This window comes from Trichoderma gamsii (assembly GCF_001481775.2).
Source record: "Trichoderma gamsii strain T6085 chromosome Unknown Scaffold_3.2, whole genome shotgun sequence".
Taxonomy (NCBI): Eukaryota; Fungi; Ascomycota; class Sordariomycetes; order Hypocreales; family Hypocreaceae; genus Trichoderma; species Trichoderma gamsii.
The window spans coordinates 961,164-987,003 of NW_020171340.1; the positions used below are offsets into that span (position 1 = coordinate 961,164).

General features: G+C 47.9%; 11 protein-coding genes across 11 annotated transcripts; 5 read left to right on the top strand and 6 right to left on the bottom strand.

Annotated features, from left to right (window-relative positions):
• Positions 1 to 43: 43 nt before the first annotated feature.
• Positions 44 to 343, bottom strand: TGAM01_v201299 (hypothetical protein; the record flags this gene model as incomplete). The annotated part of the gene is made up of 2 exons (XM_024548736.1): positions 44 to 90; positions 193 to 343. The coding sequence occupies 2 exons, from the start codon at positions 341 to 343 to the stop codon at positions 44 to 46; spliced, it is 198 nt and encodes a 65-aa protein (XP_024406552.1).
• A 576-nt stretch (positions 344 to 919) lies between these two features.
• On the top strand, positions 920 to 2,194 carry TGAM01_v201300 (hypothetical protein; the record flags this gene model as incomplete). Its single annotated transcript, XM_018809106.1, has 1 exon — positions 920 to 2,194. The coding sequence occupies one exon, from the start codon at positions 920 to 922 to the stop codon at positions 2,192 to 2,194; it is 1,275 nt and encodes a 424-aa protein (XP_018657681.1).
• Positions 2,195 to 2,571: 377 nt separating this feature from the next.
• On the bottom strand, positions 2,572 to 3,510 carry TGAM01_v201301 (hypothetical protein; the record flags this gene model as incomplete). Its single annotated transcript, XM_018809105.1, has 1 exon — positions 2,572 to 3,510. One exon carries the CDS (start codon positions 3,508 to 3,510, stop codon positions 2,572 to 2,574), a length of 939 nt encoding a protein of 312 aa, XP_018657680.1.
• A 2,804-nt stretch (positions 3,511 to 6,314) lies between these two features.
• TGAM01_v201302 (acid trehalase) lies at positions 6,315 to 9,734 on the top strand (the record flags this gene model as incomplete). Its single annotated transcript, XM_018809104.2, has 4 exons — positions 6,315 to 6,326; positions 6,398 to 8,134; positions 8,187 to 8,474; positions 8,532 to 9,734. 4 exons carry the CDS (start codon positions 6,315 to 6,317, stop codon positions 9,732 to 9,734), a joined length of 3,240 nt encoding a protein of 1,079 aa, XP_018657679.2.
• Positions 9,735 to 9,900: 166 nt separating this feature from the next.
• Positions 9,901 to 10,176, bottom strand: TGAM01_v201303 (hypothetical protein; the record flags this gene model as incomplete). Its single annotated transcript, XM_018809103.1, has 2 exons — positions 9,901 to 10,051; positions 10,112 to 10,176. 2 exons carry the CDS (start codon positions 10,174 to 10,176, stop codon positions 9,901 to 9,903), a joined length of 216 nt encoding a protein of 71 aa, XP_018657678.1.
• Positions 10,177 to 10,783: 607 nt separating this feature from the next.
• On the bottom strand, positions 10,784 to 11,974 carry TGAM01_v201304 (hypothetical protein; the record flags this gene model as incomplete). The annotated part of the gene is made up of 1 exon (XM_018809102.1): positions 10,784 to 11,974. The coding sequence occupies one exon, from the start codon at positions 11,972 to 11,974 to the stop codon at positions 10,784 to 10,786; it is 1,191 nt and encodes a 396-aa protein (XP_018657677.1).
• A 467-nt stretch (positions 11,975 to 12,441) lies between these two features.
• Positions 12,442 to 13,512, bottom strand: TGAM01_v201305 (hypothetical protein; the record flags this gene model as incomplete). Its single annotated transcript, XM_018809101.2, has 1 exon — positions 12,442 to 13,512. One exon carries the CDS (start codon positions 13,510 to 13,512, stop codon positions 12,442 to 12,444), a length of 1,071 nt encoding a protein of 356 aa, XP_018657676.1.
• An 895-nt stretch (positions 13,513 to 14,407) lies between these two features.
• On the top strand, positions 14,408 to 15,115 carry TGAM01_v201306 (hypothetical protein; the record flags this gene model as incomplete). The annotated part of the gene is made up of 1 exon (XM_018809100.1): positions 14,408 to 15,115. One exon carries the CDS (start codon positions 14,408 to 14,410, stop codon positions 15,113 to 15,115), a length of 708 nt encoding a protein of 235 aa, XP_018657675.1.
• Positions 15,116 to 16,086: 971 nt separating this feature from the next.
• Positions 16,087 to 19,520, top strand: TGAM01_v201307 (hypothetical protein; the record flags this gene model as incomplete). The annotated part of the gene is made up of 3 exons (XM_018809099.1): positions 16,087 to 16,626; positions 16,676 to 18,856; positions 18,948 to 19,520. The coding sequence occupies 3 exons, from the start codon at positions 16,087 to 16,089 to the stop codon at positions 19,518 to 19,520; spliced, it is 3,294 nt and encodes a 1,097-aa protein (XP_018657674.1).
• A 399-nt stretch (positions 19,521 to 19,919) lies between these two features.
• Positions 19,920 to 21,410, bottom strand: TGAM01_v201308 (hypothetical protein; the record flags this gene model as incomplete). The annotated part of the gene is made up of 1 exon (XM_018809098.1): positions 19,920 to 21,410. The coding sequence occupies one exon, from the start codon at positions 21,408 to 21,410 to the stop codon at positions 19,920 to 19,922; it is 1,491 nt and encodes a 496-aa protein (XP_018657673.1).
• A 1,312-nt stretch (positions 21,411 to 22,722) lies between these two features.
• TGAM01_v201309 (hypothetical protein) lies at positions 22,723 to 23,648 on the top strand (the record flags this gene model as incomplete). The annotated part of the gene is made up of 5 exons (XM_018809097.1): positions 22,723 to 22,793; positions 22,882 to 23,032; positions 23,109 to 23,219; positions 23,299 to 23,490; positions 23,553 to 23,648. 5 exons carry the CDS (start codon positions 22,723 to 22,725, stop codon positions 23,646 to 23,648), a joined length of 621 nt encoding a protein of 206 aa, XP_018657672.1.
• Positions 23,649 to 25,840: the final 2,192 nt, after the last annotated feature.

Sequence of the window (25,840 nt, forward strand, 5' to 3'; positions counted from 1 at the left end):
ATCAAGCGTAGAATCCTAATACTGTAGGGTGTGAAGCGGTGAATTACTTAAGCATTGACCGAGAAGTTGTCGGCCGATCGTATCTGCGAGCTTATTTACGTTTAGCGCCGCAACAAAAGCATAAAACGATATATGAGTTCCATGATACATGACCATATGAGTACTACACTATTGGAAAGGATCATCACATACATGTACCCACTATCGATCTGATAATCTTATCACAAGCTCTTTTTCTGCTCCTGCGTGTGTCTGAGATACATCTGCATGGCACTAACAGCCCAAAAAGGGCACCTGCATACGTGTATTTACCCTTCATGCAGTCTAGACCACAGGCAGCCATTACTAAACTTAAATTGCATGTTTTTATGACCAGGAACATCGCTTCTATGTCCCTTTCTAGCATCGCGAAACCATCAAGACTCAGAATCAAGACTCAGAGGAGCAGCGCTTGACTCATCGCTAGCAGAACGCGTATTGCATGACGTAGGCTAGGAGTCGCAGCTTGTGGCTTCACCCTTGTTGGAGGATCGCACAACTGCCGTTATTGACCATGGCTACTAGACCAGGAATCAAGTTTGTGCCTGGCGCCTTGTGAGATGTCCGCGTGGCTGGTCGCTAGTTGGTTCGATTGCGCCGCGCGTGTATTCAGCTTTGGATCTGAGCCTGAGGTGTCAATCAGATAACGGCCTTTGTGCCTGGCTACATCTACATCGTGAAATGGCCAGTAAAGTATAAATGTCTCTGAATCGTACACACGGTATATTTTTGGAACAATCATCAGTTTTTGCTCCAACAAGCGGATTTCCATCAATTTCAAAAATACCTTTTTTTCTTTTTTTTTTCTTTTCAGCTTCTAGCATACAGTGCTCTCAGACTTTACACTTCAGTCTCATTACATGATTATAGCTGTATCATCATGTCTGCTTTAAAAGTCTTGGTTGTCGGCGGCGGTGTTGCAGGTCCGGCTGTGACCTACTGGCTCTCACGCATCGGTGCTCACGTTACTCTCATTGAGCGATCTGACAAGATGCGAGCGTCAGGCCAGCAGGTGGACCTTCGCGGCAAGGGCGTACCGATGATGAAGAAGATGGGCATGGAAGCCGCTGTGATGGCGGCCTGTGTGAAAGAACCTGGCATGCAGTTGATTGACCGCAACGGCCGGACTCAAGCATTCTTTCCCGTCGCCAAGAGTGGCTCTGGGAAACAGAGCATCACATCAGAGTACGAGATTATGAGAGGCGATCTGGTAAAGATTCTCTACGGACTTACAGACGGCCATGAAAACGTGCGACATCTATACAATACTACCATCAAAAGCTTTACTCAAGACGGCGGAGATGGCCCTGACAGCAAGGTTCATGTCAGCTTTGAGGATGGTCGTGAAGAAGATTTCGATCTTGTTATCGCTGCAGATGGAACCGGTTCAAAAACACGCAAAATGATGCTTGGTGCAGATGCTCCAGACCCACGACGTGACTGTGGAGGTCATATCGGATACTTCAGCGTCCCATCCAATCCGGGAGATTCCGACAGAGGAACCTTCTGCCACTTGCCGGGGGGGCGAATTGTTGGAACAAGGAAAGATATCCCAGAGCTTACACGGGTATACATGATCCTGCGTGGGAAGAGGCCTGCCCTTGATGCAGCAATCAGCTCTGGAAACCCACAAGAGCTGAAGAAAGCTCTGGCCGACATCTATCAAGGAGGCGGATGGGAGTGTGATCGGTTTATGGATGCACTGCTCCATGCCCCAGAGGCGGATGATATCTACTGCACAAAAATTGAGGAAGTGCACCTCCCCCCTGGATCTTGGTCAAAAGGCCAAGTCGTTCTTCTTGGCGATTCGGCCCATTGCCATACAGCAGGTGGCTATGGATGCGCCTGGGGCCTTGTGGGCGCTTATGTGCTGGCGGGCGAGATTGCTACAGCATTGAAGAACAAGGATTTAACAGCTCCAGCGGCTATCAGGCAAGGAGCAAAGGCGTATGAAGAAACGTTCCGACCTGTTGCAACTTCCATGCATGGAGGCCATGACTGGGCTGAGGACTTGATGGCCCCGAAAACGAGTATCGGGATCTGGATCTTGCATAGGTTTGCGAAGATGGCATCCTTTTTCAATTGGGGCGAAATGGACGGCTTGGACAAGAAGACGTCTAACTGGAATCTGCCAGAGTATCCGGCACTGGAGTAAGAAGCGAGCGTTGCTTTAGGCGAACGGTTTGGATATCGCCGTCGGACATCGCCTTTGTATGAACATTAACACTGTATATTATTTGCATAGCATTCCACCCCTCTCATAATATTAATCATAATGATCTTCTCTCAAATTCTTCAACTACTTAGACCTTTTCTCTCACAATCTCAGTTTGTTGAGGCAAAGACTGCATGTAAAGGGTGTATGCTTCGACGAGCTATGCCATATCATGCTTCTGGCAAGTATTTAACAGTCTTTTGCATTTAACAAAAAAATGATCTCGATCGCTCCAGTGTCTGATATGCCACTCCAAGAATCCATCTCCTCCATCCAGCCCAACCTGCATACTGCTACTAAACTGTCAAGCCTTAATCTCATACCGTAACACGAAACTCAATATCCCCAGTCTCTCCATACAACGACGCTCGATCTTTCAGCCATTGGAAAAGGCAAGAGCCGCATGCACTCCTCACCCCGAAAGTGTTGAGCTCAATCAAGGCGCATCTCCCCGTATTCTCGTCGTAGAGCACATCGAAAGTAAATCCTTGGGTCCGAATAAGATTCTCCAGCTCATCATCATCATGCGCTTTCATATATGCAATGATATCGGCATGAACTTCTTGAATGCCGGTAATTATTATGTGAGCCGTGTTGGCCATCTCATCTTTGTTTTCATGGCCGAAAATCCACGGCTTATGCCATCTGTACTGACTAACACCAGATATGTTCAACGAGCCGGGGATACAAAAAACGCGATATTCCCTCTCAGATCTCATTTCGGAATTGAATGGAAGAAAGTATACGTGACCTTCTTCACCTTCATGGTTGAGTATGTTCGTCAGCGCGCTCCACGTTCTCGCAGACGTAGTGATGCGGAGCACAATGTCCTCGACGGAATGAATCGCCAGCTTTCCAGGCGTAAGCTGCGCACCATCTTTGGGGGAACAAGCTCCAAGGCGCATAAAAAGACCTTCTGGGGGGAAATGGAGCCCATCAAAGGCAGGATACACCTCATCTTCGAGATCTTCGGCATAAGATCGATTGAGCACGCCAGTATGGATTGAAGCTGCAGAAGCACTGACCAAGACTCTAATCTGTGCGCGCGAGAGTTTGGCGACTTGAAGCGCAGTAGGAGGCAGGCCTCGAGATCTCAGTATCAATGGCAGCCATATTTCGTAGTCGTATGGCTTGTTGGTGGGGATGGGAAGATCTGGCGCCTCCTCAGCGGTGTGGAAGTTGGTGTTAAAGTTTATCGGGACACCCTTGTCCAGATCTTGCAGGACATCTTGATAATTGACGACCGAAAATCGCATTTTGCGTTCTTGAAAGTTATTGGTGGGCTAAAAAGATGTGCTTTGCTTGACACAGAGATATGGCAGCTCTTGCAGTAGCTCTGCTAAAATGCCCTTTCAATAGAAATTTATAGAGCAATTGGGTGGGTGGTGATAGAACAAGGCGTGCTTGGAGAAGGTTACCGAATGACCAGAGCTAAAATGTGTCATATCCATTTTGACTTTGGCGGTGCACCTGTCATCTTCGGCAGCTTTACTCTGCTCGTCTTGATGTGTCTGCAGTCTAAACGTAAATGCGAATAGAGTTATTTCGACTGCCTGATTTGGCACAAACCTCTGTCGCTCTTGGGCTTTATTCTGACGCTTATTGCCAATTGCCTGATGTATGACTCACCTACTGCCAAGGTCAATATTATTACACAGCCCTAAGATGACTCGGATTCAAGCGTGTCATTGCGGCCTCACAAAAGGCAAGCAGAGCAATATTAAACCACCAAAGCGAGTTTACCCATGCAACGAAAACAGCCAAACGGGTTAAGCGAAATAGTACCTGCAGTGGTGCGCTGGGGAAATGCACGTATGTTGATCCTTCGCTGAGCTTCACAGCAGTTGCCGCCTCTCATCAACTCGAAATAAGTGCGACTCTCTCAAGCGCATCACATCCCAATCAGTAAAACAGGAATTCTTTTCCTGTTGATCATTTTCTTAAAGCAAGCAATAACGCTTTATGTGGTGCACCAATCATCTAATAACTTAGGCAGACACAGAATGGAATAGCTTCTCAACTTCAGCTCAATCCATTCGACACGTAAAATTCACGACTGCCATTTAATCATTGAATTAGCGGTATACACTTACATTCCTCATTCCGAGAACGAGGCAGGTTTCCTACGAAATCATGTAGCGACTCTAAAATATTTTCATGGTTATTCACCCTGATTGCGTGCCCGATTAAAAATAATATTTTGTCCAGACATACATGTGTGAAGCTATGCTCATATATGGGTAGGTACTCTAACATACGTCTTTGCACCTAAAAATCGTACACAATCTTTACATTTTTTAGCACAAAATCTAACATCTAGACATCAGACTCTAGTTCAAAATGGCTATATGATATCAAGGTCATAATTTTGACGAAAAACACGATAACATCGCTGAGAAAGTCTCTTCGTTCCCGATAAGGAGGCGCATTGTCAAACATCTTTCGGATTCATTACCAAGAACCAGAGGCCCGGTACTGTCAACATCCCTCCTGAGCGTCACTATTGTCTATGATAGCCATTGATACTTACTTAGGAGATATTCCAATCGGCCCGGTATGGTAGGGATTAATGGAAGAATTTCAAGGGGCACTCCATGAACAGTCCCAAGAGCTGAAAATTCAGAATCTGCTGACTTGGATTCTAGACTTCGGGTAGCCTTTCTGCCGAGATCATATTGGGTCTCCCCACAGTCTATGTGCCAAGGAGGGCATAAGCATTAACAAACTACCAAGGATTATTTCGAGCCCGCTATTCAGCAGCCAGACTTCTCTCCGCATCGGAGAACATTACCGCTGGCCACGCGGTTTGTATGGTATTGAATCGGTTACGCGGCAGATATGTTCGTGCCTGAACATTATTTCCTAGCAGTACTACTCCAGGCCCGAAGCCGGTTATCTCGGTATTGGTGTGGAGTTAGATCGGCTTCTGGTTCGAGGACTGCCGCAGAGGAACTTTTGCGCGGCCTCACCGAACATATCGCGGGTACCAACAGCATTGCTTCATGTACTACGTGTGAGGCGATTGTAGAGACTACTTGCGGGAGTATGTCACTATTCACCGAACTAGGCATTTACATGCATTAGCTACTCCTTCTTATGACAAGTGCCTATTCTCCATGACACGATAACTACACTATGACCGAAGTGGTCACTGCGCATTTGGGTCTCAAGGGATAGAAACTGCGGTATGAATCGGTCAGGAACAGCACTGGGAGCAGGGATGTCACTGCTTTCGCGTGTATGCCATTCCACTTTATAGGCCGATCATTTACTTAGCCTCGCTGTTTTCTTCAGCATCTGCTTGTCTAGTTTGTTTAACAAGTAAATAGTCATGTTAAAGGCCTCCGCCTGCTCCTCTTTCTCCTCCTGGCAGGAAAATTATGGCGCTACAGTGGTGGTGCCACGGCACTATCGGCCCTTTCACGGCTCGTTGCCGGGTCTGGGGATGCTTGTGGGGTAATTTAGCGACGACGGGTGGACTTTCACGATGCGAAAAAGGGTCAAAACGCGTTGGAGCTGTACGTAATTAGCGTTGGTTCTTCTGAGTGCCCTGCTTGTGAATTGGGAGCTGCGGCGAAGCAGCCGTAAAACCGGTAATACTATCCTCTCTAGAGGCTGTGGATGCCTAGTAGACTTGATTCGCGGCGAAACTAATTTCAGATGAAATCATCCTACCCACGAGCCAAGTCAAGCTAGCAGAAGACGATCCTCAAACGGCCATATTCGGGTGGTGGAGATGCCCTGCAATGACCTCAACCATCCGGGTTGTGCAGGCTTCTCCGTATTACGGCCACAGCCTTGCCCAAATCACCTTGTTCTCTCCACACCCCATCACTGACTCTGGGGTCCAAGCGGTGATCTGCACGGGGAATTACCAGCGTTGGAGAGAGCAGCAGGATAGGCTTAAATACCGGGCAAGATGCCGCACTTTCAGCTCTTCGATGAAATCCCAGCCAGTATCTGCATGCAACGGCGATACCTCGTGGCGGGTTTATTTCAACTTATACCGTAGTGTAAATTGGCATCGCGCGTTTGCTTTGCCTGTTGACAGGCTGACAAAATGCGGTCCACAGTGAGTAGCTCACAGCATTTATTAGCTGTTCCTCTATCCAAACGAACACATATTGATTTATCTTACCTTAGACATTGTCTGGAGCTGCGCTGCTGTCGCTGCTTCAGTTTATTCATCCTGTTTACAGCACCGCTTCAAATGATCGCGTCGCAGAATGCCTGAGCAGGAACGGCGGATCAAGCACAGGACCCCAGTTCAGCAAGAACGTGTACAAGACCGATTTCGCTGGAGTGACCTGGGACGAAGACAATTGGCTGCTCAGCACAACGCAATTGAAGCAGGGCGCGTTTGAATCACGCGGTTCTGTGGCCAATGGCTATCTCGGCATCAATGTCGCCAGCGTCGGACCTTTCTTTGAAGTCGACACAGAAGAGAATGGCGACGTTATCAGCGGCTGGCCCTTGTTCTCGAGACGCCAATCTTTTGCAACCATTGCTGGATTCTGGGACTCCCAGCCAGTCATGAACGGGACAAACTTCCCGTGGATCTCACAGTATGGCTCCGATACTGCCATCAGCGGCATTCCCCACTGGAGCGGGCTCATCTTGGATCTGGGTGACAATACCTATCTTGATGCTACGGTTGATAACCGAACAATCTCCAACTTCCGATCGACCTATGACTACAAGGCTGGAGTTTTGAGCTGGTCATATAAGTGGACTCCCAAAGGCAAAAAAGGAAGCTTCGACATCAGCTATCGCATCTTCGCCAACAAATTATACGTGAACCAAGCCGTGGTTGATATGGAAGTTACCTCATCCAAGAACGTGCAGGCATCAATTGTCAATGTTCTCGATGGCTTTGCTGCCGTACGCACCGACTTTGTGGAGTCTGGACAAGACGGCAATGCCATCTTCTCCGCCGTACGACCAAACGGCGTTTCCAATGTGACGGCGTTTGTGTATGCTGACATTACCGGCTCTGGGGGCGTAAATTTGGCGAGTCGCAAGATTGTCAAGGGCAAGCCATACGTACACACCAACGCATCTTCCATTGCACAGGCTGTTTCAGTCAAGTTTTCAGCAGGACACGCCGCCCGAGTGACTAAATTTGTTGGAGCTGCATCCTCCGATGCCTTCAAGAACCCCAGACAAATTGCCAAGAGTGCAGCAGCTGCAGCACTGAGCAACGGATACGCCAAGTCTCTTAACTACCACGTTAAGGAGTGGGCAACTGTCATGCCTGAGAGTTCTGTCGACAGCTTCGCCGATCCCAAGACTGGCAAGCTTCCAGCCGACAACTACATCATCGACTCTGCCATCATGGCCGTCACCAACGCTTACTACCTTTTGCAAAACACAGTGGGCAAAAATGGAAGCAAGGAAGCCAACGGAGCCCCAGTCAATGTTGACAGTATCTCTGTCGGCGGACTGACTTCCGACTCCTACGCCGGACAAGTCTTTTGGGATGCTGATCTCTGGATGCAGCCCGGTCTGGTTGCAGCTCATCCAGAAGCTGCTGAAAGAATCACAAACTACCGTCTGGCGAGATACGGCATGGCCAAGGAAAACGTCAAGACTAAAGCTGCGGGTTCCCAAAATGAGACGTTCTTCTCTGCTGATGCTGCCGTATTCCCGTGGACCAGTGGCCGTTATGGAAACTGCACTGCTACTGGCCCCTGCTGGGACTACGAGTATCATTTGAATGGAGATATTGGCCTCTCTCTCGTAAACCAGTGGGTTGTTAGCGGCGATACCAAGAACTTCCAGGAGAACCTTTTCCCGATTTACGACTCAATCGCTCAGCTGTACGGAAACATGCTAAAGCCCAACAAGACGTCGTGGACATTGACCAACATGACTGATCCTGTAAGTCTATCTTCCTTCCTAGTGTTGCTGTTCTTTGACTAATAGATTGTAGGATGAATACGCAAACCATGTCGATGCTGGCGGATACACAATGCCTCTCATTGCGGAACACCTGCAGAACGCAAATACGTTCCGCAAGCAATTCGGCATCGAGCAGAACAAGACTTGGGCCAAAATGGCGTCCAACTCGCTGGTGCTTCGAGAAAATGGAGTCACATTGGAGTTTACTACCATGAACGGTAGTGCTGTTGTCAAACAGGCTGATGTGATCATGATCACTTATCCTTTGTCTTACACCACCAACTACAGCTCCGAAGACGCTCTAAACGATCTTGATTACGTGAGTTTTTACAGGACCCAGATTTCTATACCAATTGGTTGCTGACCGGTAGCATAGTATGCCAACAAACAATCTCCTGATGGACCTGCCATGACCTACGCCTTCTTCTCTATTGTTGCCAACGAAATTTCTCCTTCAGGATGCTCATCGTACACCTACGCTCAATACGCCTATAAGCCCTACGTTCGCGCGCCATTCTACCAAATCTCAGAACAACTCATTGATGATGCCAGCATCAACGGCGGTACTCACCCGGCCTATCCATTCCTCACTGGCCACGGCGGCGCCAACCAAGTCGTTCTCTTTGGCTACCTTGGACTCCGGCTCGTGCCCGATGACTTCATTCACATCGATCCAAACTTGCCTCCGCAGATTCCTTACCTCAGATACAGGACGTTCTATTGGCGCGGCTGGCCCATCTCCGCTTGGTCCAACTACACTCACACCACTATCAGCCGTGCCAGCGGCATTGCTGCGCTTGATGGTGCGGATCAGCGCTTTGCTGGAAAGACTATTACCATCCACTCTGGATCCGAGGAAAGCCCCAAGGCTTACCAACTGCCCGTTAAGGGATCTGTTGTCGTTCCTAACAGGCAGCTTGGCTCTCAGCAAACTTACGCTGGCAACCTGGTTCAGTGCAACGCCGCCAGCTCCCCTGATACTTATGTGCCTGGTCAATTCCCGATTGCAGCTGTGGACGGTGCTACGTCGACCAAGTGGCAGCCTGCCTCTGCTGCCGACGTAAGCTCCATTACTGTGACGCTCGATAAGGAGGATGTGGGATCTTTGGTCTCGGGCTTCCATTTCGACTGGGCTCAGGCACCTCCAGTCAACGCAACTGTCATTTTCCACAACGAGGCCATCAGCGACCCAGCGGCAGCTTTCAAGTCGCAAAAGCACAACTCGAACTTCAAGGTCGTCACATCTTTGACCAATATTAAGCAGTCCAATCCTTATGACGTTCATACTACTGACTTGAACGTCATTGCCATTCCCATTGGTAACACGACTAATGTCACCTTGTCTACGCCCGTTGCTGCCTCTAGATACGCATCGCTTCTCATTGTGGGCAACCAGGGTCTCGACCATGTGGACGCCGTGGCAAAGAACGGCACCGGTGCTACAGTCGCGGAGTGGGCTATCTTTGGACACGAAAAGGGACATACAAGCACTTCAAACTCTCATGAAAAGAGAAAGTTGAATGTGCGAGCTGCTGCCGCAATGGCTGATCCAGCGAACCTTGTGCGTCGGCCTCAGTAATCATGTATAGGGTGGTTTAATGATCATGTATGATAATAATGACTTGAGATTATTCGTTATATAGTAATCAATAACATAATCTTCGTGTAAAAGAGTGTTTCAAATTCCAATTCCTCGGTTGCAACTTTATCAGGAATCTCCAAGCACAAAGTATTCCTGCTATTAATTAAGAATTGCAGTTCGCAGCTGGACCGCAGTCACACCAATATCCCGTCTGGGGAATGCCATATGCCTTGCAGAATGACGGATCAATGCAGTCAGCCTGGCAGTTGGACTTGGCACCAGGGTAGTAGAGACAGCAGTTGACTCGCTTATTGCTGGCAAACTAGTTAGCATACATGTGCATGCAGGCAGTGGCAGAACCATGATTGACTTACAGCTCAGAAGGCATTCCCATGGCCGCAGAGGCGAGTAGAGCAAGGACAAAGACGAAAGATTGCATTTTGGATATGGTAATATGCGAGTTTTTTTCGAGATTTATGATCTTGTATGGTTCAATTGATTGTATAGTTGAATCAAGAAGGAGTTGTCTGAAGAATAGATAAATATTCACGGCCCAAGCAAGATTTTTATACTCGAATTCTGTTCTATTATAAGAAGATCTTCAGATTGTATACTTCAAATTGAATTGCCGATCTCTTCCTAATATCATGCTTAAACATTGTCTTCGGGACCGAGTATCTCAGGATTCCCGAAGCTGAGAGCATGAAAATAGGCGTCTATTCTCACTGTAACCCTACACAAGCACAGTGTATTCCTGGTGCGGGGGCCAAGGCGACGAGCCGAACGCACGATGACGTTCAGAATAGGAATATATCTAGTAAGACAGACCTTACTTGCTAACTCAGTCTATTCCCAACAGAACGTGCTACTCGCCACATGGCCAGTTCTACTATGAGTGCAGGTAGACTAATAGCAATGAAGCAGTTGGTTCTCATCAATGAACTCGTATTGTAAATTTGAAAGCAAGGTTTAAATTTAGCTTATATTAGTTCTTCCTTATGGAGACGTCTTGTGATACCTGAACCGTCTGACACCCCATAATCCCATCACAACCTCTTCTCAACAATCTCCTTTACCTTGGCCAAATCAAGAGCTTCGACTCTTCTCTCCTTGAATCCTACCGTCGTTTCAGCCATGCAAAGTGCGTTGTAAATCGCCTCTTCCGTCGCATCAGCTGCGGCCTCAAATAATCCATCAATGGTATAGTTATCTGACATCTGCACGCCGTACGGTTGCGGCTCGTAGGTACGTTTACCCCCAGACAGCTCTGAGAATGGAATCTTGTTTGCATTAGAAAATGCAAGAAATATGTCTCCTGAAGTATTGTTGCCGTAGCCTCCGACCTTGGCCAAGCCGACAGTGGCACGCTTAGCCAATCGCTGGAGCTGGATAGGTAGAAGAGGAGCGTCTGTTGCAACGATGATGATGATGCTACCGTCTTTGCGAGGCTCTTTCTGTCCAGGTTTGAGACTTGGCAATGCTTGATTCCCTTGTTCTTTGAGAATTTGGCCTACTGGGACGCCTCCAATATGGAGATTCTCCATTGATCCGTAGTTGGCCTGGACAAGCACTCCAACCGTATAGGACTTTTCGTTCCCATCATGGTCGTATCCTTTGACCACACGGCTGCTAGACCCATTGCCTCCTTTAAAGCGATGGCACATCATGCCTGTTCCGCCTCCTGCGTTTCCTTCTTGCACAGGGTCTGCAGTTGCGCCCTTAATGCCGTTGGCAATGTGCTGCGGAGTGACGGCGAATTTGCTTTGATCGTTGAGATAGCCGTCATATGTTTCAGCGACGGTGGGTACGAGAAAGATGTTGGGCTCTTTATCTTCATTAGAGTGGTGTTCGATAGTGTATTCCCAGATTCCACGATACGCATCGCCAACGGCTGAAGTCGTGGTCAGAACAATTGGCGAATGAAGTTGGCCCGTTTCGTTAAGCCAGTGAGCAGACGTCATTTCTCCGCAGCCGTTGAAGCTGAAGACGCCGGCAAAGCTTGCATATTTGTACCAGTCAGACCTAGGCAAGATGACAGTGACTCCGGTATTTATATCGGTAGATGTCTCTTTGCTATGAGGAGAGCTATGGATAGACTCAGTATGGGCCAGGACGCCTGGGACGTCGGTGATGGAATTGAGGGGGCCTGTAGGCCATTTTCCAAGGCGTAAGTGAGGTATAAGTTGGCGAATACGCTGGCGAGGGAGAGCCTGGCTCGGATTGAACGATTGCGCCATGTCGAGAATTCTAGAGCAAAAGAAGCAGAAACTACATGTATGTCGATCACCGGAGTCTATCCAATAAATCCGAGGACCGCGTCGAGCTCTTATACATTTGATGGTCTTGATACTCGTCTATTTTGCGGATGCTAGCGCGTTGCCGGAATTGGCAATTATAGTCCAGTCTACGGGTACTTAAGCATGCCGCGCAATCATCTTCGTCGGCGATTGAGTCACCTAAGGCGGGGTGCAATGAAAATTACTTGCAGTTATTGATCTCTCAACAACCCAACAACGGCACAGCATACTCACGATTACGCGGATGCTTTGTAATTCTTTCTCTCACATGCTGTAGAATTCTGATGCCATCACCAGACACATTGAGGGCAGTAATACTGTCTCCGTTAATCCACTCGACTATGTTGAAAGTCTCAACGCTGTCTTGGTAGATACTTCACATTGGAAATGTAAGCACGTCGGTGCTTTCAAATATCATCGCTCAAAGCCTTGAGGATACCCCTCGCTTCGTTTCTTACGTTTTCAACAATCGCACCCGCGTCTTGCACATCCCGTACAAGACCTACACCTGCACCAACATACGTTGCCAGTCTTCCCTCTGGGCCCCATCCGGCGTCGCCGCTCTTGGCAGCCTCGTCATGCAGCACTTGGAGCTTCTCAAATGGAACACCAGCCTCGTGGTCAGTCCAGCTACGGTTGATGAGAGTTCGAGGTGCAAAAACGTCAGGCCAGCCAAAAGTGCCCCGGAGGTGGTTGTATAAGTGGGTGCGGAGAGTGTTTTTGGCGCCATCGGACGCTCGAACTACTTCATCTTGGTATCCCTTTGCGATGCGTGCCTCTGAAGAAGCAAGGAAGCGAGTGCCCATGGCGACGGCAGCGGCTCCTAGAGAAAATGCTGCTGCAGCCCCTCGACCATCGATGATGCCTCCCGCCGCCACTACAGGTATTCCGAGATCTTTCCTGGCGTTGACGGCATCAGCGACTTCTGGGAAGAGAACAATGGTTCCTGCGCTCTCCTTTGCCATTCCATGTCCGCCTGCTTCGGAACCTTGAACGACGAGAACGTCTGGAGGCGCTGAGCTGTTGATAGCCGCAATGGCGTCGCTTAGCGTACCGACCTGAATCCAAATCTTTGTATCACGAGAAGCTTTTCGAAGAGAAACGGTCCATTCATCCAACTCTGCCTGGCCGTTTTTGGGCGCAAACAGCCAGACAGCACATGGTTTATGCTTCTCAATAGCGCTTGTTGCAACCTTCAAGTCTCCATTCCATACCTGAAAGCCCACACCAATTGGGAGCAGAGGGTGGCGCAGATTCGACGCTTCTACCAGTTCTCTTGCCTTGTCGAGATCGGCGAGCACTCCATCTGGTTTGGCCTGTGGTCCCATGAACCCGAGGCCGCCGGCCGCAGACACGGCGACAGCCAATTGAGGCCCGGCCATGATGCGCATGGGTGCACCAACCACGAAAGGCTTCTTGACCCATGGGTAGGAGAGGGCCAGCATGCGCCTTAATTCCGTAGTACGTTGAGTCGCCATCATGGGCGATTATAAAATATTGAAACAAAAAGACTGGTCGATTATTAAATGTAGAAACAAAAGGGAGAATTGGTGGTTGGGGACTCTTCGCTTGGCTTAGCTCTGGCGGGGATACAGTGAGACCTATGACACAAGTCAGCCCAGGTATCAGCGCCTTGCAAGGCTGAATTTTCGATTACTTAGGCAATCAGATATTAGAAACAAGCATTTAGTTGTATCGGTCAACTTCTTCCTGTTGACGGGAGATGCCGTGGTGGACTCTTTCAACGGAGTTACCGCGTCGTAAGGTTTTAGCGCTGTGCTCGATAAGAAACAGCTTGAGAATAGGCCAGAAGGTATCTTGCGGCAAAGGGTTACGGCAAGAAAGCTAAAACTTACACGCGGGACTTTTTACTCTTTTAAGGCAAACGAAAATGGAACAAGAGCGCACATCTGCTTTATGAGTAAACTCTGCGGCACCTACAGGCGAGTCTAAATCCCATGTGGCATAGCCGACGGCAAGCCGATTGTTAAGCTCCCCGCGGAGATGTTTGCGACGCAGCGCTATAGTCGACAACATATCGTCATTGGCCACTAAACCCAGCAACCAGCTTAATAATGGCTGTCAAACTTTTGCGGCTGAAGGAAGGCCGAGGTGGCTTCATGCCAAAGAGTACTATCGATCGGAGTCAATAGTAGAATGGAGGATGGAGGATTGAGGGAGTTTACAAATTTTCAATGCAGCTTAAATAGAGGACAGAAGTCCGTCATAGTGATGAGAAAATTATTCTAGCAGACTCAGCAATACATTACTACAAAAGAGCAAAAGCTTCAGCAAATATCGACACATATTCTACTTCAAAACTCCAAGCTCTGAAACTCGAAACTTCAACAAAACTCCAACTAATACACAAAAATGTCTGCTCGTTCTGACAACGCCGTCGTCATCATCGGCTCCGGCCCTGGAATTGGCAGCAACACTGCCGCCGTGTTCGCGGCCAACAAATTCAACAAGGTCGCTCTCGTTGCAAGGAATCCTACGCAGCTTGAGAAAGATGCGACCTTTGTTACAACTGCTTCCAATGGCAATGCCACTGTGAAGACCTACTCCACCGACGTCCTCGATCCTGCCAAGTTTACCACCACACTTGCCCAGATCAGCAAAGATCTCGGAACGGTTGAGTTTGTCTTATTCAACGCAGCCATAGTCGCAGAGTCTAGCCATCAAGAAGTCAGCGACGATGAGCTCCTGCGTGACTTCAAAATCTCTACGATTGCGCTGAACAACCTCTCCAAATGGGCCTTCCCACAGCTTATAGCTTTGGCATCTTCTGATGCCAGTGCTAAGCCTACAGTCATTGTTACCAGCTCTCATCTCCCCGAGGCCCCAGAGACCAATCTCGTCTCTTTGTCCATGTCCAAAGCAGCTCAGAAGAACTTTACTCGAACTCTCCGAAAGGTTTATGAACCAAAAGGCGTTCACGTCGCTATCCTGACCGTTGCTGGATATGTAACGGAGACAAACAAGTACCTGAACCCCCGGAACATTGCCGAGCAAGCTTGGAACCTGTACAGCCAGCCAAAAGAAAGTTGGACTGAAGATATCAGAATTGAGGAGCCATGAGGGTAGAACAGTCAGAATGTATATATGAGATTTAAAATAGAGCGCAATCAATTACATATAGTTGCATTAAAAGCAGCGCTCCTAGTGAGACTAAATTGAACATAGTAGTACTAGCAACAGCAATGCTACTCAATCATGACACTCTTACATTACAAGCACCATCTCGATCCACATCTACTAAGCCACATAATAAAAATATGCATATTTTGGCAGACGAATCACCGTTCCAAGAACCCGTTATACCCGTTCTTGCCGTTATTAGCGAGATCAGATTATTCACATGAATGACGTTCCTCGGGTACGGGGCTAGGTGGAGATTATCTCAAAAGCTTTGTTATTCTAATTGTTAAACATGTGATAAGCCTTAGGCCAAATGATGTGATGAGTATCTAATTTTGATTTCGTAACTTTGTTGAGCCAAGAGCTCTAATGTGTCTTTAACACAGATATTATAAGTCTTGTGTCTGTAAGGGCTTCAATATCGTGTGCGGTCCCAAAGTTCACATATCTTTACGAGCATTAAATCCATACCAATTGACTCCTATGTATGTGCTCGCCGTAAGAATTCACCTGTCGCGGTGCGATGCGCATTTTGTGTCTAACGGGTCAATAAGCTGATTGCATGCGGTGTGCTAATTGCTTCAGTTACAGGGCATCAGGCCTTAGCTGGAGTCTATATGGGCTCTTCTTTTCGTCAAGCACTCCGTAAACTACACGTATCTAAAGTATCATGAACATAGCTAGGTATTGAAACGGTCAACACCTGCTAACTACTACGCTCCCTTCTAGATAACTCAATGTGGTTGTCACGTCTTGCTGCAAGTCCTATTGGTCGGCTGATCGCCAGGCATCCGCATAATGGGCTCAGCCGCATAGTCGCTAAAAATGTAGTAAGCGTTAACCTGATACGACAATAATCACTGCAGACAGGTATCGGAGTTACTCTTTGAAGCTGGTTTTTGGACAACAGTATGGAGCGCCTTCGGAAATTCAAGGGCAGCCTGCTGGGAAAGTCTAGAAAAACTACCAGTGCCAAGCTTGGCGATAATGAGGAGGTTCCATCCAGCAGAGCGACCGTGGCACCACCATCTTCGTCCGTCAATACCTCGTCTGTCACGGCAATCGTCGCACAGCCCGCTTCTCCTGATGCGGCTTCTTCTCTTCCCAGCCGCAGCCTGGATCCATGGACTCGGGCTTACGAGATGTTCCAGGGTCGAGAATCCGAGCTGGCAGCAGACTACGAGAAGCACCTCGCCACACTGCAAGAGGACCCTCAACCTAACTCGGACCTCTCAACTCCGTTGGCTGTCGAATCAATTGTCAAACAGCTATTAGCAGATCGGGAGAAGAAGCAATGGCAGGTACCACTTCTGGGAAAGGACATCAAGGTTCGGGAGCAAGTCGAGAGGCTGGCAAAGTTTGTGCTGTGGTCCGACGAGATCGTTAAGAGCGCTCTCAGTGCTCAGCCATATGCCGCGTTAGCATGGTCTGGTGTTTCAATGGTACTGCCAGTAAGTTGCGTGGCCCTCTCAGCTCTTGACCGGATGCTTACCAGAGCAGCTTCTTACGAGCGGTACCAAACAAAATGAGGCCATGTTGAAAGGCTTCAATTCAATTAGCGATCTTCAAGTCTATTGGCGAATCAGTGAAAAGACCTATCTCCAATCCTCACACGGCCAAGATTACCGAGATCTTGTTGAACCCTTGGCCAAGCTTTATTCCCACATAGTCGAATATCAAGCCAGAGTCATATGCCATTTGTCCAGCGCCCAGCTGTCACGCGCATGGCAAGACGTGGCCGCTGAGAATGACTGGGACAGCTTAGCAAATGAGGTTAATGCATTGAGCAAAATATGTAGTGATTGCATCCCTCCTCTCCGTGAACAGGAATTGCGACAATACAGAGATAACCAACTACAAGAGATCAAGGAATCTCAGATTATCCTCAGTGAAATTCGCCGCATTCTCGAGGAAGATGGAAAACAATCTCAGAGGTTCTACGAGGACCAGACGGAGCGGAATCTTCTACGCGATCTCGCGTCCGACTACGAGAGTTACAAAAGCTTCAACACGCAGAGAGTGCCAGGCACTTGTGAGTGGTTTTTTAACGACGATCGATTTGGCAGATGGCGAGACAGCAGCACTTCCAGTCTTCTCTGGGTATCTGCAGGCCCTGGTTGCGGAAAGTCAGTGCTATCGCGAGCTCTAGTTGACGAGCAGCGACTCTCGACACACGTTACCACTTCAACCGTCTGTCACTTCTTCTTCAAGGATGGGGATCAGCGTCGTATGAACAGCACCAACGCCTTATGCGCAATACTTCATCAGCTGTTCACCAAAGACCCTACCGGCAGTCTGATTGAACACGCCTTGCCCAATTATAGAAAGAATTCCGAAAAGCTCATGGAGAACTTGTCGGAACTGTGGGGGATTCTAGAGAGTTGCGCCAAATCCTCAAATGCAGGCGAGATAATCTGCCTCCTCGATGCCCTAGACGAATGCAATAGGGATAGCAGGATGGAACTGATTGAGCAGCTCAAAAGCTTTTATACTGAACAGGCAAGATCGCCGAACCGCCCTTCCAAACTCAAGTTTCTCATCACCAGTCGCCCATACGACGATCTGGAGGCATCTTTCAGGATGTTTTCAGATACAGCTACATATCTGCGCTTTGACGGCGACGACAAGTCCGAGCAAATCGGTCGAGAGATTAATCTCGTCATCGATGCCAGAATTTGTGACATTGGTTATGGCTTAACCGACGAAGGTCGCCGGATCATTTCCGAACGTCTCAAGAGTATGGAGAATCGCACTTATCTCTGGCTGCACCTAACGTTTGATATTATCAAGCAAAGCCCAAGTGAGTATAGCAGGAGGCAAGATATAGAAAAGCTCTTGTCCGACCTTCCAACCCAGGTCTCAGATGCGTACGAAAAGATCTTGGGCCGAAGCAAGGAGTCAGAAAAGACAATAGCGCTTCTTCAAATCATGCTTGCTGCAGCACGGCCTCTGAGTCTTGACGAAGCCAACGTTGCTCTGACATTGGCATTGGAGAAGCAGTGGTACACTTCGTTTGCGGAATTCGAGGAGGACAAATGGCACGATCCAGAATCTTTCAAAATCGCGGTGAAGAACCTGTGCGGTCTTCTTATCAGTGTCTACGACTCGCAATTGTTTTTCCTTCATCAGACAGTCAGAGAGTTTCTCACCACAGGGGTTGATCCCCAGAATACGTGGAAAGGCCGGTTCAACACATACCAGTCGCACAGCACCTTGTCGCTATCCTGCCTTCGTCTCCATTACTTGTCGCGGTCGGATACTTCTTTAAACAATCAGAAGTATCCATTTCTCTCTTACGCTGTTTCTAATTGGCTATCCCATTATATAGAGAACAAAATCTTGAAGGATTTGGAAGAATGTCACCACTCCTTGTGGAATATCATCAAAAACGCACCTCGAAGTAAACGATTCCAGAGGTTGGAAAACAGTCATATCTATATCGCCATCATTGACAATGGAGTAGACGTACACTCTCTGACTCAAAAATGGAAAAATATCTCGATAGGACGTTCGTTTGTCAAGTATGATTCTGAAGACAGGTATCTACCCTGGTTTTCGGCTTCAGATCCACATGGGACGCAGGTGGCGTCCATAATCCGGAAAGTGAATCCTTTCTGCCACCTCTATATCCTCAAGGTAGGGGAAACCCACAAGGATGTCATACCCGAGAACGTGGCAAAGGTATGAATAGCTGAGCTTGGTTGCGCGTCCCTTTCGTGAACAGGACGCCTTTGCCATCCACCTGTTTACTGACCTGAGATTTATCGCATAGGCCGTTAACTACGCTATTAGCCATCAAGTCGATATTGTCTCAATCACCTGTAATGCGAAGAACGATAGGCACCTGCTACGAGAAGCCACCAAGAAGGCCATGAGTGCAGCTTCAGACCCTCAGACCAAGCTTCGACCGCTTATATTCTGCAATTCTGCAGTTGAAAGCACAGATGGCACAACGTTCCCTACCTGCTATGGAAATGCCATGACAGTCGCCGCAGACAACATCTGCGGGCACTTGAGACCGGCCTCAAAAGATAACGTCGATATTCTGGTTCCCGGGGAGGACATTGAGGCTGATGCCCCAGCCGATGTGAAAAGACTTGTAAGTGAAACGATGTCGTCTGTCGCCCCTGCATTAGCCGCAGGAATTGCATCTCTGGCAATTTTGCTACTCCAAACACACAACCACGAATTCACTGCATTCAGACACTTCCTCGACAAACACAACATCATGCAAGTCTTTGGAAGAATGGGTAATGGACAGAGCGGTATCCAGATCTCACAGCTCTTTGGAAACTTGGGTGGCGATGAAATCGCTAGCAGGTGGAAGATTGCCAATTTCTCGTAGCTAGAAAGAGGCGACTCTTATTTACTAACGAAAAACTATCTCTTAATCAGAACGAGTAACACATGATTTCGATCCTACATACGGGCTACCTACTCTCCAAGATATCCTAGATTCCAGATCAAAGTCACTTTCAGGCAGTGCAGCTATTCATACTGGAAATTTCATTGATACGTACTCGATCAATAACATAGGTATTATTGTAGTGCGATTGTACAAGTAGATTACTCCAAACGAGTGTCGCTAATAGTTACATCCAGCATCATCCAAAGAATCACAATCTCAAATTAGAGCGTGCCCAAACATTGCGCGTCCAAATTTCGGACAGGGAATAGAAACAGCAAAACAAATCAAGTAAACCACTCGTCAGAGTAAATGAAAAAGATAGTCATGAAAATCTAATTATGAGGCCTCGGGCAGGCCCCGTGGGTTGGTCAGAGTCACCTCTCCGCCCAAATCAGAGACCGGGCCAGCAACACTGGACCTATACCCAGCAGAAGTCTGTGCTTGAGTGCTGGGCTCCGGTGCTGCCTCTGTTGTTGTATTAGGCGCTGATCCCTCGGCGGGGAATTCGTAGTCTGGAGGTGGTTCTGAGTCTACAGGAATCTCTGCAACTGTTGGGTCCTGGATCGACGCAGTCTGCGCGTGAGAGTCATCCTCAAATCCAGGCGCTCGATCACAGCACTCGTGATATGCAGGAGCAGCGGCACCAAAACCGACAGTTGTCTCGAAGGCACTCTGTCGGATCTGTTGAAGAGCGCGTCGCTCGTTTTCTAGAGATCTTGCCGTCTGGCGGATAGAGTTTCTGCACGACTCGCTGACTTTCTTCATGGACTCGTGATACTCCTTCTGTGCTTGCAATGCGCTTGTTAATGCGCTTCCCAGTCTTTCCAAAAGTGCATTGTTCTGTGACTTATCCTTCAAGCGTGACGTCGCTTGTGTCCTGGCGGTGGTGAGATGCTGTTCAAGATTGCGCTTGGCTAGCAACTGCTCGGGTCCAGGTCTTGTTTCGAGGACATCAATGGCTTGGTTGGTGAGTTCAAGGCCGCGATCGATGTAGGCAACGCAGCGACTCAGCGTTCCGTGGAAACTTCGCTGGGAAAAAATGTCAGAGTGGTTCTCAAAGCCTGCTCGCTGCTTTTCGAACAAGGCACGCTCGATGGCGAGTTTGACCACCTGAGCTGCTTTGACACCTCGAACTGCTGCTTTGAGTGCCTCTGTCCTCTCCTGGAGAGACGCCTTGGCTACTTTATGTGCTTGTTCCTGTTCGTCCTCGTCCGGGAAGCCAGCCGTGGGTCCATCGAAGATATCCGAGTAGAGATTATCAATTCCTTTGTGTGCAGCTCCGTGTCGTCCCACCAGATCTTCCAGAGTCTTCATCTCAACGACCAGCGCCGCCTTATCAGCGTTGAGCTCATTCAGCGTAGCTTCGGCCTTGTGGCGCTTCTCAAGCACTTGGTGGTATGCCCTCTCCTCACGCTGGGCCTTTTCATCAAAGACGTCTCTCTTCTTCAAAAGAGTGTAAACCCACTTCTTTCCAAGGGAGTCTCTGTAGGACTTGTGGCTCTTGAGCTGCTGATTAGCAGCAGCCACGGCCTTTGCAACCTCGGGCTCGAGATCAGCGAGACGTTTGTCAACATGCTCAATCTTGATATGGTTGTTTCCCAGCAGTCCGGGTCCGTGAGCTGTAGCTTCCAGCTCGCTCAGTAGTTGCGAATTTCGTGTTGCCGCTCTCTCAATAGCTTCTCGTACTCTTCGCTCGGCCGCCGGATCTGATGGTGCATGGTGTTGGTGTTGGTGTACATCTTGACGAATCGACATGTCGACGACTGTAGGTGGCAGGAAATCCGAAGCTGCAGCTTTACGATCTACCATGGATATGCTCGTGTCCATGGTGATAGATGCAATCACTTATACGCTCACTTAGCGGTCTTGCAGGTGATGCGCAGATGATGAGCGTGATGTCGGGGGTTTACCAGAACCTTCAAGCAAAGTGGACGCGCTGCGTTGCGAGATGACGACGTATTTATCCACCACTAGAATTGATAACTGGGTCAACGATACGAAATTAAGGCAGACCAGTCAGATTCTAATACAATGCAGGAGATCATCATCTTACCCCGAACTTCACAAAGATTTGTCATCATTTGCAAGATTCCAGTATAGGGCTAAGCAAGGCGCGGGCGTCAGCACTTGGGCTACTTTGCACGATACAAGACTATTTGCTGGGCACGATGGGCACTAATATCGCCTGCGCCACAGCTTGAATTGTCACCAAGGTTTGGAATATTCCAAACCTATGACCTAACGGCCACTCCGGTTACGCCATCAGTCATTTTGTGGCTTTCTTCACAGCAATGGCACGAGAGCACTGCCTACTCATTTAATGGAAACGTTTTCATGACCAGAGATGAAGACATGAACAGTGTGTCTCCGTAGCTGGGCTACTCGCTAAACTCGGTTGTACCATTGAAAACAGGGGCTCTTCAACACCGCCGGCTGAAGGCTAAGATGATGCTTGCTTAGTTCTTCGGCATTGTGAGCATACGTCGAATCACAGCGCTAGTTTTATAAAAATAGACTAAAGATGTACTCACCGCCTTCATATAGGCCGAAAGCAGTAATAGGTGTTGTAAGTTCAAACGCAGCCCTGCGGTGGAATGAAAACACCGGGCTGATCTCCATACAATGTAAGGGCACCAGATTCAGTGTATGCTCGGCTGGCGTAGGTACATGTATTTGTATTTCTTCCCCCTTGGCAGCCCTCTCACCCAGTCCAAAGACCACGACCTAGCTATGTAAGCAGATTCCAGTCATGGAGCCCACTCGCGGCTAGGGGATCGGCAAGCTGAGCCAAACAAAAGACAAGCATATCTCCGGCGGGTCGAAGTGGGATACAGTTCCCGTTTACTGCTGCCGGCTTCAGCCCGGAAGCCGGCAAAAACGCCACCACTTTCTGAACGATACTGCAGGAAGGACAATGCGAGCAGCATTCCGTAGGATCTATTAGTCAGTCTCTTGAAGAGGCCCAGTTTCAACGCAACAATGAGACGCCCAACGATATCGACGCAACAACTGATGCCCAACTGTCAACGTGTATAAAGGCCAGGGTCCGCAAACTGCGTTCAATTGAGCAAAATCAAGTCCTCAATCAATCCGCACTACCCAATTTTCTGAACCAACAAACTCATCTTGAACGCCCGCAATGGCTGCCGAAACAACACCCACTCTCCACTACTTTGATCTCGGTACTATGGGCCGTGGTGAAGTCATACGGTAAGTCTTCCACTCATTAACCTACTGGCTTACCCCTCGCTTTTGGAAAACTGGCAGCCACTGTTTGCGTAACTAATACTACTGCTAGCATTTTCTTACGCGATGCTGGTATCGAGTTCAAAGATATCCGGCACTCATATGGGACATGGTCTACTGAGAAAGAGAAGTTCAAAGAGCAAGGCATCACCCGAACCGGCAAGTTGCCAGCTCTCATCATCAATGGCACCATTTTAAATCAAGTTAGTCCACTGAACTGTCAACCCCATCCCATTGGGTATCACAGAAGGGAGACGCACTAACAATGACCACTTTTAGCATATTCCCATTTTGCGATATCTGGCTCGGGACATCGGCCGCTATGACGGCGAGACAAACCATGAGAAGTTCCAGGTGGATGCTGTGGCTGACAACTATATCGACTGGAGGGTAAGTGCAGCGCATAGCGAATTCACAGTTCCATTTATACTTGCTTCTCTTGTCATAGACTAATCAAAACAAAATATAGGCACAATGGGTAGCAAATATTGGAAATGTCTCAGACGAGTACAAAACTAAATTCCTCCCAAATTATTATGCCGCCGTCGCAAAGTATTACGCAGAGAACAAAGGCCCCTATCTCCTTGGCGATAAAATAACCTATGCCGACTTTGCTGTCTACCAATCAATTGACAACGATGAGCGAATTGGAGCTTTGCCAGTGAGTTTATTCTTTTTTGCAGAATTTCTGTAGTATTACACAGTCACTGACTTGTGGATTAGTCTGAGCTACCTGCGGAGATTGTTAAGCTCCGAGAAGCCATTGAGGCGCGACCAAACATTAAGGCTTATATTGAAGGAAACCGCAAGAAGGAGTGAGTTGTTAATATTGCAGTCATTTAAGCCTTTGGAGCTTTTGTTGGAGAAAGATTCTTTGGGGAAAATGTTGAACTAATAACCAAGTCCCTCATGAGCTCCAATTATCATTTTCTAGTGGAACTTGAGAAGGACAAACATGGCTATTGACTAGAAATGAAAATCATGTTGCTCGATAATCTCCAATCTATGAAGTTCAAAAGATCGCTATTAACTTTGACTAAGCCTCATGAGCCGCCTTCCTGCATTGACGTGCAAAGGATCGCTCAGCCTCGCATATCCTGAGATGTTTGGTTTAAGCTTAAGTAAATCAAGCATGCATAAGAGTAGTAATCAGGTCCATGTGGTGCCAAATTCTTATGGCAGCTGCGGCAAACGAAAATATGGTATTTGCAACAATTTAGATTTGGCAAATCAATATACATGGTGTTATGAATGAGATTTATATCTCTGTATTCCAAGAACCCCAACATCAAACGAAAGGCAACAGGTTTATATACAATGATTATTCCAGTGCAGACCATACGAATAACAGAGCATATGTACTATTGGTTTCATTTTTTGCTTAGTGATACACTTATGTACATATCTGTCTCCATCATGATTGGATCATGGTCTCAAACCCGAGCATTCTAGTTTTGTTTTAAGACTCGGTATTAATAATCAGGGCTAAGTCATATAACTTTCATCATGTAACGTTGCGATATAATGAACTAATTTACCCTATAGTTATCCTTGTAAAAAGAAAACGAAAGCAGGCATCATGCTCATGCTCAAGGGCTTTGAGCTAGTTTTTACATCACATAAACTCGGTACAGGAGATCGCTTACAGAATCTGATTGCTCTATATACTTATCACATATCGATACGTGGAATCCAGGCAGACAGCGCAATAAGAGGGCCTAATACTACCACTACCCGGCATTACTCCATATTTCGTACTCGTTTTGATACTCAGGTCAAGGAATAATGTGATCATTACCTTTCTCCTGGGCCTTTCTCGGGCATATATCCATACTCGTGTGAAAGTCTGTCAACCAAGCACATCACATGCGTATCCGGCCCAGTCATCGTAGCAACTCCATGCCGCTGTTCTCACTCTGGCTGGTCCCGTAATTAGCGGGCAAAATTGGAACGCATGATTTCCGTAATCACCATTTCTCATCAGTCCACTCTGTCTAGTTTCAAAACTGGCCTAATGCATCATGGAACATCTGCCGCCGGCGACATGTCAGATTGCAAGGCAGCATGAGTTGGGGGAGAGTTATATGCAGGCCCGATGAGATGAGATCCAGATTGGAACGCTCCGCAGGTTCCGAATTCAAGCTTTACGACAGCTCTAGCTTTGCCGTAGCGTGCTATTTGCATTATCACGACGAGAAAGGTTGAGACTAGTGACTACCAACTAACGGTTGACGACGTTATCTTGTCAAAGGACATATATGAGCCAATGTTCGTACGCTTTCTCGCACCACCGAATCATGCTTTAATCATTCCTCTTTGAGTTGCTATGCGTGGGTAACATTGCCGATCTAACAGCTTCGTACGGGATTCGGAGCCATTATTTCGTGATTTCCAGTCTTCCATTTAGCATATCCTTAGCAGCTCAATGCGAAACAAAGGCAAATCCGTTTCTAAGAATAAAAAATCCTTCCAGAAGTCCCAAAGCTTTCGCGCTAAACTCATAACCGAAACTAAAAGCGATGTCACGGCAAACAAAACACAAGTTCGAGAAGAAAAACAAGAAATGCAAAGAGCCGATCTTGCCCCTTTCACGCCCACCCACCCTTGGCAATTTTTTGCCTGCAGCTGACGGGAGCTTAAAACAGACTGCTAATCTCAAAAGACCATGGAGGGCGTCTCGAAGCTGATGCACAGACCGTTCCGTCCGCCGATCCGGGCACGCCGCCAAAAGCCTTGCAACAGGCCATCTTTGGTCGTGCCATTGAGTCCAAATTCCTGGTGGTGCTCACCGATTGCGTGTGGAGATTTTATAGAAACATCTCGGCAGTGAGTGTGGTACGAGGAAATGGAGTAGCATTAGCTCCATTTTTACGGAGTATTCTCTTTTAAGAAAGCCCGCCCCTATTATTCGAGAAAAGCGAGAGTTGACAAGCTCCATGCGGGAAACTTTTGGAGCACGATAGCACCTATTGTTGTACTTACTGGTAACATGCACGAGCATTACCTACTAC